At 36.3% G+C, this 17,142-nt stretch overlaps 1 protein-coding gene across 1 annotated transcript in view; it reads left to right on the top strand.

Moving 5' to 3' along the window:
• Nucleotides 1-16,719, top strand: part of LOC118833612 (retinal dehydrogenase 1-like) — a 48,562-nt gene extending 31,843 nt beyond the window's left edge. Inside the window, exons 10-13 of the mRNA XM_036740989.1 lie at nt 247-411; nt 4,597-4,754; nt 14,679-14,753; nt 16,144-16,719. Of these exons, the coding sequence (XP_036596884.1) occupies nt 247-411; nt 4,597-4,754; nt 14,679-14,753; nt 16,144-16,216 (471 nt within the window). The 3' untranslated portion in view covers nt 16,217-16,719. The remainder of the gene's footprint in view (nt 1-246; nt 412-4,596; nt 4,755-14,678; nt 14,754-16,143) is intronic.
• The last annotated feature ends 423 nt before the right edge of the window (nt 16,720-17,142 follow it).

The raw sequence follows: 17,142 nt of genomic DNA, 5'->3' as shown, positions 1-17,142 counted from the left end.
TCCCATGATGTGTTAGATTAATCTTAATTTACACTTTGTGTAATACTTTGTAATACTTTACAAAGATAGATTTTTCAAAAAAAAAGCCAACTTTCAGGCTAAGAAAGCTATTTATATATATTTGCAACATTTAACCATTTCCTTTTCTTCTTAATCACAAGTACAAAGAATCATTGTCACTCGAAGTTCAGTTTTTCTTTCCTTTCTGTTATCCTTCCTTCCCCTGCTCCTCATATTTTCATGTAGATTGATAAAGAGCAATACAATAAAATACTTGACCTCATTGAGAGTGGGAAGAAGGAAGGAGCCAAACTGGAATGTGGAGGAGGACCATGGGGAGACAAAGGTTTCTTCATCCAGCCTACAGTTTTCTCCAATGTTACTGATGAGATGCGCATCGCCAAAGAAGAGGTAAAGGCCTTGGTTCCATTCTGTTCCTTCAGTTACTTTCTTTATTGCTACACACTTGTACACAAAGTCCAGTTTCAAGACAACTAGATGAATAATTTTCCCCATAGATGTCAATCTCCCCCTTTACTTTACCTCAATTGGCTTGTCTGGCTTATCTTATTCATTGATAGAACTTAAGCTGTTGTCATCTGGGCTAGGGAACACTGTACACTCCCAAACCATCTGGCAATAAATGCTAATTATAAAAAAAAAAACAATGAAAAATAAATAAATAAATAATTGCTAATTATCATATGGTAGTTCCAGACTACATTACACCCAAATAATAGGAAGAGAAAATATTTCTACGTATTTAAAAAATTTAGAAATCATAAAAGCACCATATTAATTAGTATGTCCCACACTCCCCTTTCAATGATAGGGAACCTTCATAACACCTGCCCTTATGCAGGGCATTATTGCCTTGGCTTCAATTTATGAAATATAATTGAAGTCATTGAGCCTTTTTAAGAATCATAGATCTTGAAGAGACCAAGAGATGTCACCTGAGCCAGGGCACTGCCTTTCATGCTTGGGGTTACCTAAGACATCCAGATTAAATTAGTGGTTTATTGTTGCAGTTTCTGGAGAGATGAAGACTTCGCAATGTTTTTGTCACTCTGACTTTCAAAAGCTTTTCCCTTCAATCCACTTCGAGTTTCTGCTTTCCTTTCCATTTAATTTCCTTATTCCATCTAATATTTCATCTAATAATAACAATGATGATAATAATTGCTAACATTTAAATAGCATTCCAAGGATTACAGAATGCTATGTAGAAAACACATTAGTTACATTCTCCATAACAACCTTGGAGTTACTCCTTAGTCTTCTTTTTTTTACATCGAGCATACTCCTTTTACTTCTCATTTTTCCAACAGATCTGTTTATTTCATCTTGTTAATAGTTGGATGATACTGTTAGGTGCACAAGCTCATAGAACTAGAGCTGGAAGGAACCTCAGAAGATTTTAACACCCCTTCATTTTCCAGATGAAAAACTGAGACCTTCAGAGTAAATCACACAAGATCACACAAATAGTCCACATTCAATGGGGATGGGAACCCATATTCCTTGGCTCCAAAGACAATGAATGCTATTTCCCCTGAACTATTCTGACCCTTCTGCAGTTTTTTAAATATCTTTATATGTGGCAAAGACCAAGAAAAAAGCCACCATATTTGAACACAAAAATCTCATTAAAATACTAGAAGTATTGCTCTTCAGCCCTAGAACAGAGTAGTTAATAGCAATGTCTTTCAGGGGTATGCTGGAGGCTGTTGCACTTGAGAACTAGCTATTAATTATTCATCATGCACATTTATACTTTAAAAAACATCAAACTTTACAAATTATGGTTTGATTTGTTGTTTTGTTGCCTGAGTTGACTTAGGAAAGCGATGAACAAAAAGTTCATAATGCAGATCAAAACTAAATCAGAGTCCCCATTTTTGTACAGACTCTTGTAAACATTTCCCAGCATACCCATGTGTACTGTCCTCATTTGTTGTGGTGGTGGTGGTTATTCAGTCATTTCCATCATGTCCAATATTTCATGGCCCCATTTGGATTTTTTGTGACAAAGATACTGAAGTATTTTGCTGTTTCCTTCCCCAGCTCATTTCATAGAAGAGGGAACTGAGGAAAGCAGAGTTAATTGACTTTCCCAGGGTCACACAGCAATCTTACTAAAGCCTGTTTAACTTTTCAGAGAGTGCTAGAATCTCTGATCTCATTATCCTTACTCACACAGAGACATCATGATATTATTGATAAGTGTTAGTCTCCTGGTTAGAAAGACTTATTTCTTTATTTAATAAGTTAATTTATTTATTTTTAGTTTTCAACATTCACTTCCATAAGTTTTAAATTTTCTGTACCTCCCTCTCCAAGATGGCATTCAACCCAATATAGGCTCTCTATATACATTTTTATTAAACATATTTTCACATTAGTCTTGTTGTATAGAAGAATTAGAATGAATGAGAGGAACCATGAGAAAGAAAAAACAAATCAAAACACAGAGAGCAAATAGTATGCTTCGATCTGCATTTGGCACAATAGTATTCCACTACATTCACATACCACATCTTGTTCAGCCATTCCCCAATTGATGGGCATCCCCTCCATTTCCAGTTCTTGGCCACCACAAAAAACTGCTATAAATATTTTTGTACCAGTGTATATTTTTCCCATGTTTATGATCTCTTTGAGATACAGCCCTAGAAGTGGAATTCCTAGGCCAAAGTTTATGCACATTTTTATAGCCCTGTGGACATAGTTCCAAATTGCTCTCCAGAATGATTAGATCAGTTTACAACTCTACCAACAATGAATTGGTGTTCTAATTTTCCCACATCTCCGGCACTTATAATTTTTTCTGTGTTGTCATGTTAGCCAAACTGATAGGTGTGGTATGGTACCTAAGAGTTGTTTTGATTTGCATTTCTCTAATCAATAATGATTTAGAGCATTTTGTCATATGACTATAGATAGCTTTAATTTCTTCATCTGAAAATTGCTTGTTGATATGCTTTGACCATTTATCAATTGGAGAATGACTTGTATTCTTATAAAGTTCACTCAGCTCTCTATATATTTGAGAAATGAGGACTTTATCAGAGACATTGGTTGTAAAAATTCTTTCCCAATTTCCTGCTGAAAAATCTGAAGCTCATTACAAATACTAAGATATTTATTTTGTCCATTGCCAGAACAAATGACTTTTTAGTTTTAAGAAACAGCCTAGAATAATTTCTGCAACCGTTTAGAAGTCCTAAAGCATTTTTGAACTATTAATATTTACTGATTGCATTTGCTCCTACAACTTAATGTGATATCTATATTTAAAAAAAACTCAATCTATTTAAATATATGACTTTTCTGTCCTCTTTTCCAACTTCAAATTTGCAAGTAGTGGATGGGGGAAAGACCCTGGCTAGATTGGGATCATAGTTATCGTAGGATTAAAAGCTAGAAACTGCATTAAAAATTATCTAGTCACAACACCTAATTTTAGGATGAAGAAAATGGAGACCCAGAAAGGTGATGTGATTTGTCCATAGTCATTCTAATCACAAGCAAAAGATATGATTCTTATTGATTGGATCATGCATTCATTTATGGACCATAAGAGATGATGATTTGGAGTTGAGTACTGAACATTTGAGTCACTGCTTGGTTTTACCCAAATAGTTTCCTCCATCCTAGGTTCAAAATTAGTCAAGTGACTCCTGGCTATGGACAGCGTATTTATCATTAAAATAGTTCACATCCTGATGAATACCATCTTTCAAAAAGTCAGTGTTGGTTTCTGTAGATTTTTCTTATTATAGGGTATCCCCAAAGTCTTAGTGCAGGTTTAACCTTTGATAGTTGCTTAAAACCACACCAAGTCTGTTGTGATGCTCTATATTTGTACAGTTTTCATCAAAAGTTAAAAGTAGGACTAGCAAGATTTAAAAAAATCCTCACCTTAAATTTCATTCCTCACATAAATGTTCTTTATCTTAGGTATAGAATAATAGATCTAAACTTTTGTAGGGACCTTGAAGTTTGTCTTTTCTAACCCCCCCTCATTTTAGAGATGAATAAACTGACACTGAAAAAAGACAAAGTGATTTTGGCAGTATCAGATAAGTAGTAAGTAGCAGAGCCAACATGAGAACCCATGTCCTCTGATTCTGATTCTGACATTCTCTCCACCATACCATGGTGCCTCCTGACCTGTTTTTTATTAAGACATTCATTTAACAAGCATGTATTAAGTGTCTACTGTGTGCAAGGTACTATGCTTGTCACTGATAATATAAAAACAAATCTAAAACCGGTCTCTGACATTGAGGAATTTACAATCTATTTGACAAAAATTACTTGCTGTAGATATAATTCTAACACATGAGTATGGGGACTAATTTTCTCCAAAGGGATTTTATTTTCCTTTTAGGAAAGCATCCAGTCTTAAAAAACTTGTCAAGCTTCAAGTCATACCCCAAACTAAATGAACAAACAAACCAAAACAAACTGTCCATACAGCAACAAAAAGCAGTCAACTTGATTCATATTTGTGCGCTTTCCCCCTTACCTTCTATTACTCTCTTTCATTCATTCTCTCCACTTCTTTCTCTCCTTCTTTCTATGGAGCAGATTTTTGGACCAGTCCAGCAAATCATGAAGTTTAAAACTATCGATGAAGTAATCAAGAGGGCCAACAACACCCACTATGGCTTAGCAGCAGGCATTTTCACCAAAGACCTTGATAAAGCCATCACAGTTTCCTCTGCCCTTCAAGCTGGAACAGTCTGGTAAGTCATAACTTGTTGATGTGACCTTTTAGGAGATTACATCACAACTCAAATCACATTAAGAAAAAACCTTGGACATTTGAAAAACATTTTTTTTCTTTCAAACCAAGTAGAACACTGAGATGTAGATTTTCTCTGGTTGTTTTTCTAAGCTATTGATAATTTTACAGATGAGTGTTATTGTAGTTTAACTGAGGTCTATCTATCCTCCATGGTTTGTTTCTTGAAGATATTTTAATGAAATTTGTTGTTTAAAATTAACTAATTGAGAGGCATTGTGGTATTAGTAAATAATAATATTACTCCTACTAATGTGAAGAATAAATTTTAATAATATGTAACATAGTAAAAACATATTATAAATAATATCTAAATAAGTTACACAAAACATTTAATATAAAATATGTAACATTATTCATATAAATACCATAATAAATAATATATATAATAATATATAGTAATAATAGGTAGATTTTATATAGAGATTTAAAATTGCAAAGCGCTCTACAAATATCATCTCATTTTATCCTGACAGCAAGAATGAGAAGTACGCTATAGAATTATCCCCATGTTAAAGATGGGGAAATGGAACATTTATGTAACTTGGAATGTCAATGTGATAGCCATAGCAGCTACTAGGAATATTCCTACATATTCCCAGGGTACATTGGCAAAATATAATAATCTCTCTTCCTCCAAGACAAAACCAAAATATTTATTCAGATACCAGAAGGCAAAATTTACCATGGTAACAAAAAAGTTTGTACACATCACCAATCCAGGGAAGACAGACTTACCGTGTTCTTTCTGTTAGACCTCTCCACAAACAAAGTCCCCCAGGAAAATTCCTCCCTCTGCCCACTCACACTAGCTTATCTGCCTCAGCTCTACCTCCCTCTCACTTCCACAATGCGCTCCACATGACTCAGGCTTCATGTGAACTGGGCCAGAGCTCAAATCAGGTCACATAGGACTATTAATGAACAGGGAAGATCTTCCTATTCCATTATCATTTAATTCAGCCCCAGGATCTTTCATGTCCATTACATAGGTCAATGACACTTTAGGAGTAACTTGTATCAATATAACTTCCACAACAATATAAAAGGGATAACAGAAAATAAACACAAAAAAACAACATCTTAGGGTGGGGGTTTGAGCACAAGCACCCTGTCACTACCCCCTCAAACGAATAGGACGGAAAATCCTCTGGGGTGAGTGGCAAAAGTCTTGTCTTCTATAACTACTTCCTGCTGGGATTGGATGTAGAGCTGTCCCTGCCTCAAGAGATACCAATTGGAGGGTCAGTTCCTTAGCCAGTGTCCAGAGCTTGGTCAATGTTAGGTCCAGGGATGATGCCTCACAGTCTCAGACAGAGAGTGACATCTACCTTAAGCAGTCAGTTATCTTCAAGTGGAGGACACTAAGCCTGTAGGAGACAAATCTAGCAAACATGTTAAACAAAGGCCAAAAACAAATAAGGAGAATAAATGTATAGAATGTATTCCAGAATGTGTAAATAACCAGAAGGAGGGTAAATACAGAATCAGCTGTGCTTCTAGAGTCCATGAACCCACTATCATAGGCTTATTCATGGTAAGGGCACAATTTGGTAATCATCTTCTCCTGAATAAACAACAGTTACAATATTATCTTTTCTGTGTGCTATAATCTCAGCAGCCTTTGGAACATCATATGGCTTTTGTTTTACCCATACTTTAGCTCCTATTTATTCTATCAGTAGAACCAAACACTTCAGTTTCTCTGATAGTTATTTCAGAAGATCAGTTTTCACAAGGGGCCTTATTTCACAAGGAATAATGATCACTTCAACAATTCTATCATTTTTACAAAACTGTATAGGTTCTTCACCTAAATTTTGGAATACCACAATAATTTATCCTTGATAACTAGAATCTATGACTCCAGCCAACACATATATTCCTTCAGCTGCTAATACTGACTTAGGTAATATCTGTCCAAAATGATTTTTAGGGGTTCTCATACATATTCCAGTAGCGGTTTTCCTTATTTATTTCCTATACCGACAAAAAGTCTTACAAACAATATAAATCATATACTGTTGGACCAAGTGTTCTGCTGGGACATCTTGCCTTATAGTCCAATACTCAATATTTGGGATCTTATGTGTTTGCTGTTTTCCAATTTGCAGATTTGGGGTTATCATTCTGGCCAGTACTTTCTCCCAAGGAGCTATTATTCAAATTATGTAAAGCAGTAGACAAATAATCTTTCCAATGTTGATAAGAATAATTAGAACTTAACTTCCTTAACTGTAATTTCAATAGTCCATTCATTCTTTCAATTAACCCAAATGCTTGTAGATAATATGGAATATGATATGTCCTTTCTATATTGTTTAATATACACTATCTTTTCATTTCATTACCTTTGAAATGGGACCCATTGTCACTTTGAATCTGCATTGAGGGTCCATAATATAGACTTATGATGTCTAGAGTTCTACAGGTGTTTTTCTGGGTCCCATTCTTATAGGGACAAACCACAAGTACATGTGAATAGGTGTCAGCACAAGTACATATCAATTTGCATCTTCTATCTTGGGGTAGGGGTCCAACATAATCTATTTGCCAAATTTGGACAAGGAATTTTCCCCTTGCTATCTCTCCAGTTACTACCCGAGGAACAGTTCGTTTCTTTTCCAGGTGACATATATGACATTCTTCTGCTACCTTTTTAAACAATTAATGTGAGATACTAATACCTTGGTCTCGTGCCCACCGGTGTGTTGCCTGGACCCCTCAATGGCCGGCCATTTGATGGACCCATTTTGCTAGTATCAGATTATCATTTGGTTTCAGAGTAGGGTAATATGTTGAGTGGCAATCTTTGTTAGTTGATCAGCATGTGCATTGTACTCATGTTCTGGCATGGTGAGGTCCACATGAGCATCTACATGAAAAACTGATAAATCAGTAACCAAAGACATGCCTCATATTTTCCCATAATTCTTTGCCACAGACTCATTTACCATGAATTTCCCAATTTCGATTTTTCCACATGGGCATCCATGTAGCTAACCCTTAAGGTACAGCCCAAGAATCAGTAAATATATGACATTATCTTCTTTGTTCTGTTTTAATAGATTGATGAACTGCCACAAGTTCAGCATCCTGATTACTTCCACCTTTCCCAGTACTTTCCAAAGTCCACCTAGTACATGGTTTATAGGATTATAGGCTACTGCTTTCCAATGTCTTTTATGGCCTAAATATTTTGCTGTCCCATCAGTAAACCATGCATGTTTCTTTTGTTCTTTAGTTAATCCATCATATCCCTCATTCTATTTTACCAAGGACTGTACCAACTGTTGCTTTGGTTCAGGGAGTGTATCATTTCCCTCAGTATCTGTGCTCAATATAGATACATGTAAAGCAGAAACTTCACTTTTACCTGTTTTAGATCTGTTTTGAATGTACCACTTCCATTTAATTATGCTAGCCTCTCATGCATGTCCAATTCTGTGGGAAACTGGGGTACTCATTACCCAGGTCATAATTGGGATTCCAGGCCTTATTATTCCTTCATGTCCCAGAGTCAATTGTTCAGTCTCTAGCAAGGCCCAGTATGCAGTAACAATTGCTTTTCAAAAGGGTTATATTGAACTCTAGATGAAGGGAGTTTCCTAAATCAAAATTCTAAGGGTACATTTCAGCTGTTTTTTTTTTGCCATAAACTCCAGTTTGCATATTCATCCTGTACAATCACGTGTAATTCTACCAGGCCACTTTGTATAGGCCATAAATCTAGGGGTAACTGTAAAGCAGCCTTGGCTTCTTCAAAAGCTTTACTCTGCTCAAATCCCCAATGAAATTCATATTTCTTCCTAGTAACCTTATATAAGGGTTTCAAAATCTGCCCTAAATGTGGTATGTGATGAGTCTAATATCCAAATAATCCTATAAACTTTTGGATCATTTTCTTTTTAGTAAGGATAAGAAAATCCTGAATCTTTTGTCAGGCTTGTGGGAGAATCTTTCACAGTCCCTTATTTCATTGTATGCCTAAGAATTTCACTGTTTGAGCTGGTCCTTGAACCTTTGCTGGATTTACTTCCCATGCTTTGCTTTTCGTATGCTCAATTAAAAGCATCAAGCTCTTCTCCAGGTCTTTTACATTTTTCCCTGTATCATAATATCATCTATGTAGTGGGTAAGCTATATACCAGGAAGTTCTAATTCATCCAAATGCTCCACCACAATCCAATGAAAAATAGTAGGGCTATGCACATATCCTCGTGGCAATTGGGTAAAAGTATATTGTCTGCCCTCCCAAGTGAAAGCTCACTGTTTCTGTTGTTTAGAATTTATTGGGATAGTAAAGAAAGCATTGGATAAATCAATAACTGCATACCAAGTCCAGTAATATTTCTAGATCTTTTCTATCTTTAATAACAGTATCTGTAACAGCAGCATGCAAGGGGGGAGTCACTTTATTCAATTGTCTATAATCCACTGTCATTCTCCATGTCCCATCTGACTTTCTTACTGGCCAGACAGGATTATTCCATTGAGTGGTTGTAGGGACTAACACTCCTGCCTCAACATACTCCTTTATAGTATTGGTAATTTCATCTTGTGCACTTGGCACGCAATACTGCTTTAAAGTAATTACTTCAGAAGGTTCAGGTAAAGTGACTGAGTCCATTTTTATTTTACCCACTAGAACTGCATTAATTCCAATCTTCCTTACTGCAAATTATATCTCCCCTCAGGCAAATTTAAAGTCATACCTTTCAATATACCTATCCCAACGATGTATTCAGGAATAGGTACAACAACCACTGTATATTCTTTCTTAGGTAACTGCCCAATTTTCATCATTAGTTTAATTTGTCTGGCTGGTATTTCAGGCCATCCCAGTCCTGTGATGGTAACAGGGGTTCCATGCTTAAATTTATCAATGTTTGTCCATATATCAGAGAAGCCTCTGCCCCTGTATTGATTAATGCCCTAGTTCAGTGGTTGATCCATTTTTCCAATATATGGTTAAACTGATATGGGATCTGTAAGCCTGTCTATATACTTCTTTAATCTAAGCTGGGGCTTGACCAATTTCCTATCTTCCCTCCAGCTATGATAAACTTGGATACAATGGTTCAGGAGGATCTGTAGGGGCAGTTCTTACTTACCTATTTTGTCTAATATTAAGTCCCTTTCCCCAGTATATCTTGCATAGTTCATTAGTTGGATTACCATCTGTTCTTCCGTAATCTATCCCTGCTCTCAATAAAGTAGTAAACGATTCTCTCCTTGTTAATCTATTCTGACTTTGAATCTGCTGTCTATTTGGTCTTCTCCCTTGAGGAAATTTATCTTTTCCCCATTCCCCTAAGTTAGGTAACTGTGAAATCTTATCCAGCACCTCTGAAAGAGGGTGCCCTATTTCCCCAATTAGTAGAGTCAGAATTATGTGTTTATAGGTGGGAGGAGCAGTCTTCGTTATTGTATTTATATGAGGAATTGTTAAGGGAGTGCTGTGATACGTGTCAGCTTCTCAGACCATTATTGCAGTTTTCGTTACCTCTTCCTTTAACTTTCTCATACAGTCTCTAAGCAAATACCAGGGTCTATCTCCACTAGGCCACATAGAGTCAGTGGAATACTGTTTATTACATCCATTGGCAGCTAAATCTAACAAATTAGTCCAATTGTTACCACTTTGAATATGGTAATCTCTAAAAGGTTGTTGTATCAAGGGATTCCGACTAATACCTATGAACTTCAAACAATCTATGTTATCTATTCATACTTCTCCAGCCCCTTCATCACTGATTCTCACCATCCAAGATACTAGTGATTCTCAAATTTTTTTTCTTGGGGGGTGGGGCAGGTGAATCGACTTAATATATCTATAACGTCCTGCTGAATAAAATCCTCAGTTAGTTACTTCCTTAAACACTGTGTGGCCTACCTGGTTCTCTTGCTTCCTTCATAGCATTGGATGAGTGTCCACATTTCTAGCAGCCTCCTCTTCTGAATTTGCTTCACCTTCCTCCCCTATGTCTTCCTCCCAGGTGTCTGGTTCCTAATCAGGACCCACATGTGCAAGGGTTACATGCAGCTTCTTCTTGTTAAATTTTCTCTTCTTTTTCCTAGCTAAACTCACACCTATATTTTCTGCTACTACCTGATACTTTCTAGCTTCCTCTGCTAAAGGAAAGTTCTAACACTATACCATAGAAAGCTTCTATGCAAATCAACTAACTCCTTTTCCACCTGAACCATTTCCTCTAGCAATTTTTCTCTACTTTTACATATAAAATGATAACTTGTTAACAATGCCCATCCTCTCCTACATACCCCTGCCATTTTTCCCCAGTTCTATTGGTATTCCTTGCAAATATCTTTCTAAATCTATGGGTTCTCCCTTGTGTAGCCTCACTTCCCAGTTTTCACAAAGCCCGGTGCTTTTAGCTCATTCTTTCACCAGGGAGGAATAAGGTAAATCTTTCCATCCCAGAATACCTATTTCCTTCCACAAAGCCTTCCTCTCTCCAAGTAGAGGTTTTATATTTTGTGATCTTATCCTCGTCACCAAATGTAATGCCAATGTGATACCCATAGCAGCTGCTATGAATATGCATGTGTATTTCCCAGGTAGATTCACAAACTTTAATAAACTCTCTTCCTCCAAGACAAAACCAAAATCTTTATTCAGACACCAGACAAAGTTTATCATGGCAACAAAAAAAGTTTGTACATATCACCAATCCAGGAAGCACTGACATCTCTCCTTTTTTCTGTTAGGCCTCCCCACAAACAAGCTCCTCCAGGAAAATTCCTCCCTTTACCCAGTCATGCTACCTTCTCTCCCTCACCTCTGCTTGGCTCTTACTTCCTGCTTTTTTTTTCCCTTGGGCAAGCTCCTCCCACAATGGGCTTCATGTGACTCAGGCTCCATGTGATTCAGGCTCCATCAGGCTGTATCACAGCTGTGAGCTGGGCCAGAGCTTAAAGCAGGTTACTAAGGCCTATTAATGGAAAGGGAAGATTTTCCTATTCCATTTAACATTACACTTTGTCAGGGTCATATATCCAATGAATTTCTGAGGAGCAGCCTTGGAGTCAGGAAGACTAATGTTCATGCTCTTCCTCTGACAAACACTAGCCGTGTGACAAGTCGTTTAACCCCTTGTGTTACAGGAACATAAGATAATGCTAAAACATAAGTTGTCTTGCTCCATCAACAGAAAGGATTTTCAACTAAGAGTGGAAACTATACTAGTGAAATGACTAGGTCCAGGATAATAGGGAAAAATTAATTAATCAGTAAGAATTTGTTAGTACCTACTACATGCTTAGCACTGTATTAATTGATGTGAAAGGCACAGTGTTATATGTTAAGGTTACATATATTTGTTTGGGGAGTAGACCTGTGATATCATTAGTACAGGAATCTCCCAATGAGGAAAACTCCCCAGTCAGTGCCAATTACCACCTGCTCTGAAGTTTGGAAAGTTGCCTTAGAAGCATCTTCAAATGTTGCCAGTGGCATTGAGAGGTTAATAATTTGCACAGGGCCACATGGCTAGTATGGTTGAGAGGCAAGAACTGAACCCTATTTTCTTGGTTATATTTAGGGATATATTATTTATGGAGTTCATTTAGTCCAGCCCCTTGAATCTGATAGATCAGAAATCTGAGTCTCAAAGAAGTGAAGTGGCATGTTGAAGTCACACAGTAAAGCACAAAACTGGGATATGACGCCAAGTCTCATGACTCTAAATTCAGTTGTTTTCCTACATCAGCACTTCAGTGGGATGTGGCAGTCCTCTGTAATTAACCTAATTGTCCTGTTTCTTGTAGGATTTGCCTGTTGTCAGATGAGCTGTTATATAAGCCTTTGAGGTCACATTGCAATTTTGATGTACCTACGTTCGAGTCATTTTTGGCCTTACCTTAGGCTACAACAAGGAATCATTCGTCTAACTACTCCTTCTTAATCCAAACTATTCCTTTGATGCTTTCTCCTATCCACACTGTCCATCATAGCTAGCCCTAATAATGTGTGTGTTTGCATTTGTGTATGTGTGTGTGTGTGTGTGTGTGTGTGTGTGTGTGTGTGTGATGCGATGCATTGGCATAAGCAGTCCAAATAGACTTCCTTCTTAGTGAGAGTTCCAACTTCGAGTCTGAGAAGCACTATCCTAAAGAATTCCTGAAACCAAAAAAGATTTTTCTCACCTTAAGAATTTTCCAGTGGTTCCATTATCTGTTCTGTAGGGATTTCTAAGCATTTAAAAAGCATTTCTGCTTTTACCTTTAAAAATATGTCCTAAGAACTTTGCTCTGTGGTTGCTGAGACAAAAAGAAGATACTGAAGTCTAGAAGCCCAGAATCATGAGGTACCTAAAGAGCATGAGTTTTGCTGATTCCTATGCTCTCTTGACAGGTTTACATAAGTGTAGGCCCACCCTCCCCCACAGATGCTAAGTGCTACAGTGAGCGATTATGTCCTAAGAAGTTCGGTGGAAAGAACACTGAGCTTGGAACCAGAAAGACCTGAGTTCAAATGTGGCCTCATTCATTTGCCGGCTGTGTGACCCCGAGCAAGTCACTTAACCTCTATTTGCCTCATCTATTAAATGGGCATAATAATAGCATCTTCCTTCTGAGGTTATTATGAAGTTATTTGATCAAATGACATAATAGTTATAAAGTGCTTAGAATAATACCTGGCACAGTGAGTGTTACATAAATGTTACTTATTATTATGATCATTATTTATGGGCGGTAATGTGTTGCATTGTTCAAGCATTTGCTTTAACACAACAATACCTGCAATGTTGTTGTTATCCTTTTTTGCTTTGTTGTAAGTGTTGAAAGTGTCATCTTTGTGAGTGGCTTATTTGCATAAATGGAAGTGCATCAGTGGGGACTCAAGAGATAACATGGTAAATATACTAAGTATATATCCCCCCACAAAATGCTTAACCTTAGGACCTCAAGAGAATTTTAATGTAATTGCATTGTGGAAGTCCATTTCAGTGGGAACTTTAGACCCTCCACTGAGAGAGCAGGTTGAAGTGAATAAGATCATCCACAGAGTAAGTAGATGTCAACCTGCCCATATAAGAGGTATGAAATATTAGGTATGGGTAACTACTCCCTTTACTTGTTATACTAATAACATCAGTTAATATTATTGAAGTATTGACAACATACCTTATAAATAGTATGACTCTCTTGTGATGCAATTCATTAAATGCAACAAAAATACAAGTTCTTTCATCTTCTTGAGTGTCACACAGGCTCCAAAACAAGTGGATGGACCTGTTCTTCTCCAATAAAGGGAGTACCCACATTGATGAGATGACAATCACATTGAATTATTGAAGTAAATGTATAAATTACTCTAGAGTTAATAGCTAAAGAATTAAATGCTTTCACTTTTTTGTTCATTTAAACCTAGAAAATGTTGCATTAATTACTGGCTGATAAACCTTATAGAGAAGTAGTTTGTTCTATTAGGTAAAGATGTAGTCTCAAAATCTTGACGATTTTGGTTCAAGACCTGTCTCTGACATATACTGGCCATAGCTCTGGACAAATAATTTGACTATGAAGTGTCCTGGAGCAATTTAGGACTGTAAGTTGCAGAGCAGATATAGATCTGCTTCGGTAGGGAAACATTTTCCACTGGCAGTTCTGTATCCAAATGAAATTACAGGTCTGATCCAAAAGTTAAAGGAGACAATATTTGTAAAGCACTTAGCACAGTGCTGACACATAGTATACCCTTAATTAAGGCTTATTCATTTCCTTTCCTTCCTTCCTTTCCAAAAAATAAAATCCAAAGAACCTCATCCATGGTAGGCACTAAACAAAAGGAGAATGACATACACCAAAATGTTCATGTAAAATGCCTTTGTCTTTGCAGGGTGAACTGCTATGGTGGGTTTTCTGTTCAAGCCCCTTTTGGGGGATTCAAGATGTCTGGAAATGGACGAGAAATGTACGTGAGGCCTTTTGGCATTTTATTTGACATATCTCTGATACTCATTATTTAAGATTTGTCTTCATGATACCAGTTGATGTTTCCCATGTGCTCAAGAATAAATTCAAAGTTCTTTATCAAGTGGCCTCCTTCCTCTTAGGAACCTATAAGCCCAAATAGATCATTGAATCTTAGGTTCCCCAGATGAACACAAAAAAATTATTATTCAAATAAATAATACTACATCCTTACATTTACATAGAAATGAATTGTTGCTGGACAAAAGATGAAAATTAAACTAGAACCATATTTGAATTCATTTAAAGAATTATACAACTTGGTTTTCTTTATAAGTTCATCATTATAAGAAAAATGTATTAATTTTTCCATTTTTAAAACACATAGGGGCTACATTAGCTTCTCAGTTTTAAGCAAAGGTTTCACACATTTCACCCCAGCAAACATAATAAGCATACTATGGAATATAGTTGACTGGTAATAAATGCTTGAATGTTTAATTCCTCTACTATTTTTATAACATTTGCTTATTTAGAAGTATTGTTTTCTTCTTGTTTTGCTGTATCTATTTGGTGGTGTTTATTTGAAAGAGTATTAGAATTCTCAAAGGTAGATCTGTCTATTGAATGGACACCTTTAATCTCATGATAATTCAATAATATTTTAATAATCACTGTAAAATGATTATGAATAATGTGAAGAATCAGCTTCCTCCTGTTCAGTGGTCACGTAGAAAATATATGCACACTAGTCACTTGTGTTTTGGAATCCCACTCATGTAGAGACGTAACTAGGGAAGGGTGGTGAGGATTTTTCATCAAGTGCCAATTTGGAAAGAAAGGAATATTTACTCTCCCTGTGTTATAACTTCCAATATAACTATGTTAAAACTTCCAATTTCTAAAACAATGTAGCTGGGCATCCAAAAGGCCATAATTTTTTTATGTTATTTTATAGGAGAAGAATCATCAATACATAAGGTGCCTCTAAGAGTTATTGTTTCTGTTCTTGATGCTTCTCAGAAGATAAAATGTTTCTGAGGGCATTAATCCTAAAGTTTTTTGAATGGTCCATAAATGGGATTTTGTGAACATGGAAAATTACGCATGTAGAAATATCTTCTACTGATACAGATCAAGAACTCATCCTTAATGGATATTCTTTGAGATTTGAGGCCCTTAGACATTAAATGCCTTACCTGTGGTCCCATAGCTAGCATGAATCAGAGGAAGGACTTGAACCCTGGCCTCACTGACTCCAAGACTTTCTTTCTAGCCACTACGCTACTCTGTCTTATATCTGTTCTAATGAAGAAAGCCAAATTCATACTGAGTCATTGACTATAGTATATGGATAGCAGTGAATGCAATTTTGAATTTTTTCCCTCCAGGGGAGAGTATGGTCTCCATGAATACACTGAAGTCAAGACAGTCACAATCAAGATTTCTGAGAAGAACTCCTAAGAATGGCATAGGAGATGGTGGCCCATATCTTCAATGAATGACCCTAAAATATGAAAGATATTACAACTGTCACTTTTTCTTATTATTTACATTGGCAGAATAGAAAAAAAGGTTAGAAGTAAAATATGTCATATGCCTTCTTACTCTTATGTAAACGTGGTGAATCCTACTCTTCCTAAAATTTGGGAAGTGCTATCAACCCAAGATCCCTCAAGTATGAGAACAGTCATGAGTTTTTCTTAGTAAATGATTCTTGCAGAGTTTAAGCCATTAAAAAATTAAGAAGGCCATTTATTATTTTACTTTTTCTTTCTGTTATGATTAATTGAAACTTAGTACACATTGTGTTACAAAATAGATGTATTTTGTTCACTGATTCGATCAAGTTATCTTTACCTTCAAAAACAATCTCTCATTGTGAAAATGACTGTGTCTAATGAAGTAATCACCATTTTGTTTATCTGTAATTTCAACATCAGATTCAATAAAATAATCTTCCATAACATTGTGTACATGTGGACATTTTAAGAACAGACCTTCTTTGTGGAGGTTATTGGTCATGCATTTTATTTTTTAAGTCCAAGGCATAGGTGCCTGAGTTTTTCTTCATGAAGGAAGTGTGTTGTTTTGTGTTTGGGGTTTTTTTATTTCACTTAAGTCTTATGATTGCCATATTGAAGAATATGGAGGGAATTGGTGAGCAGGCTGAACATAGAGGAATATCAGGGGAGATGCTGATAGTGCAAATTATCAAATTTATATTCTCTATTGGAAGCCCGAATTCAGGGCTACAGATGTTAATGGTAATTTGGAAGTTATCTACTTCAACCTCTTCATTTTACAATTGGGGATATAGGGCCGATAGATTAAATAGTTATTAAGGTCACAAATGTGACAAATAGTAGAACTAGAACTTGAACCCAGGT

Source organism: Trichosurus vulpecula, chromosome 1 (assembly GCF_011100635.1).
Source record: "Trichosurus vulpecula isolate mTriVul1 chromosome 1, mTriVul1.pri, whole genome shotgun sequence".
NCBI classification, from domain to species: Eukaryota; Metazoa; Chordata; class Mammalia; order Diprotodontia; family Phalangeridae; genus Trichosurus; species Trichosurus vulpecula.
The sequence above is the reverse complement of the archived record's forward strand: the minus strand, read 5'-3'. Positions and strand labels throughout refer to the sequence as shown.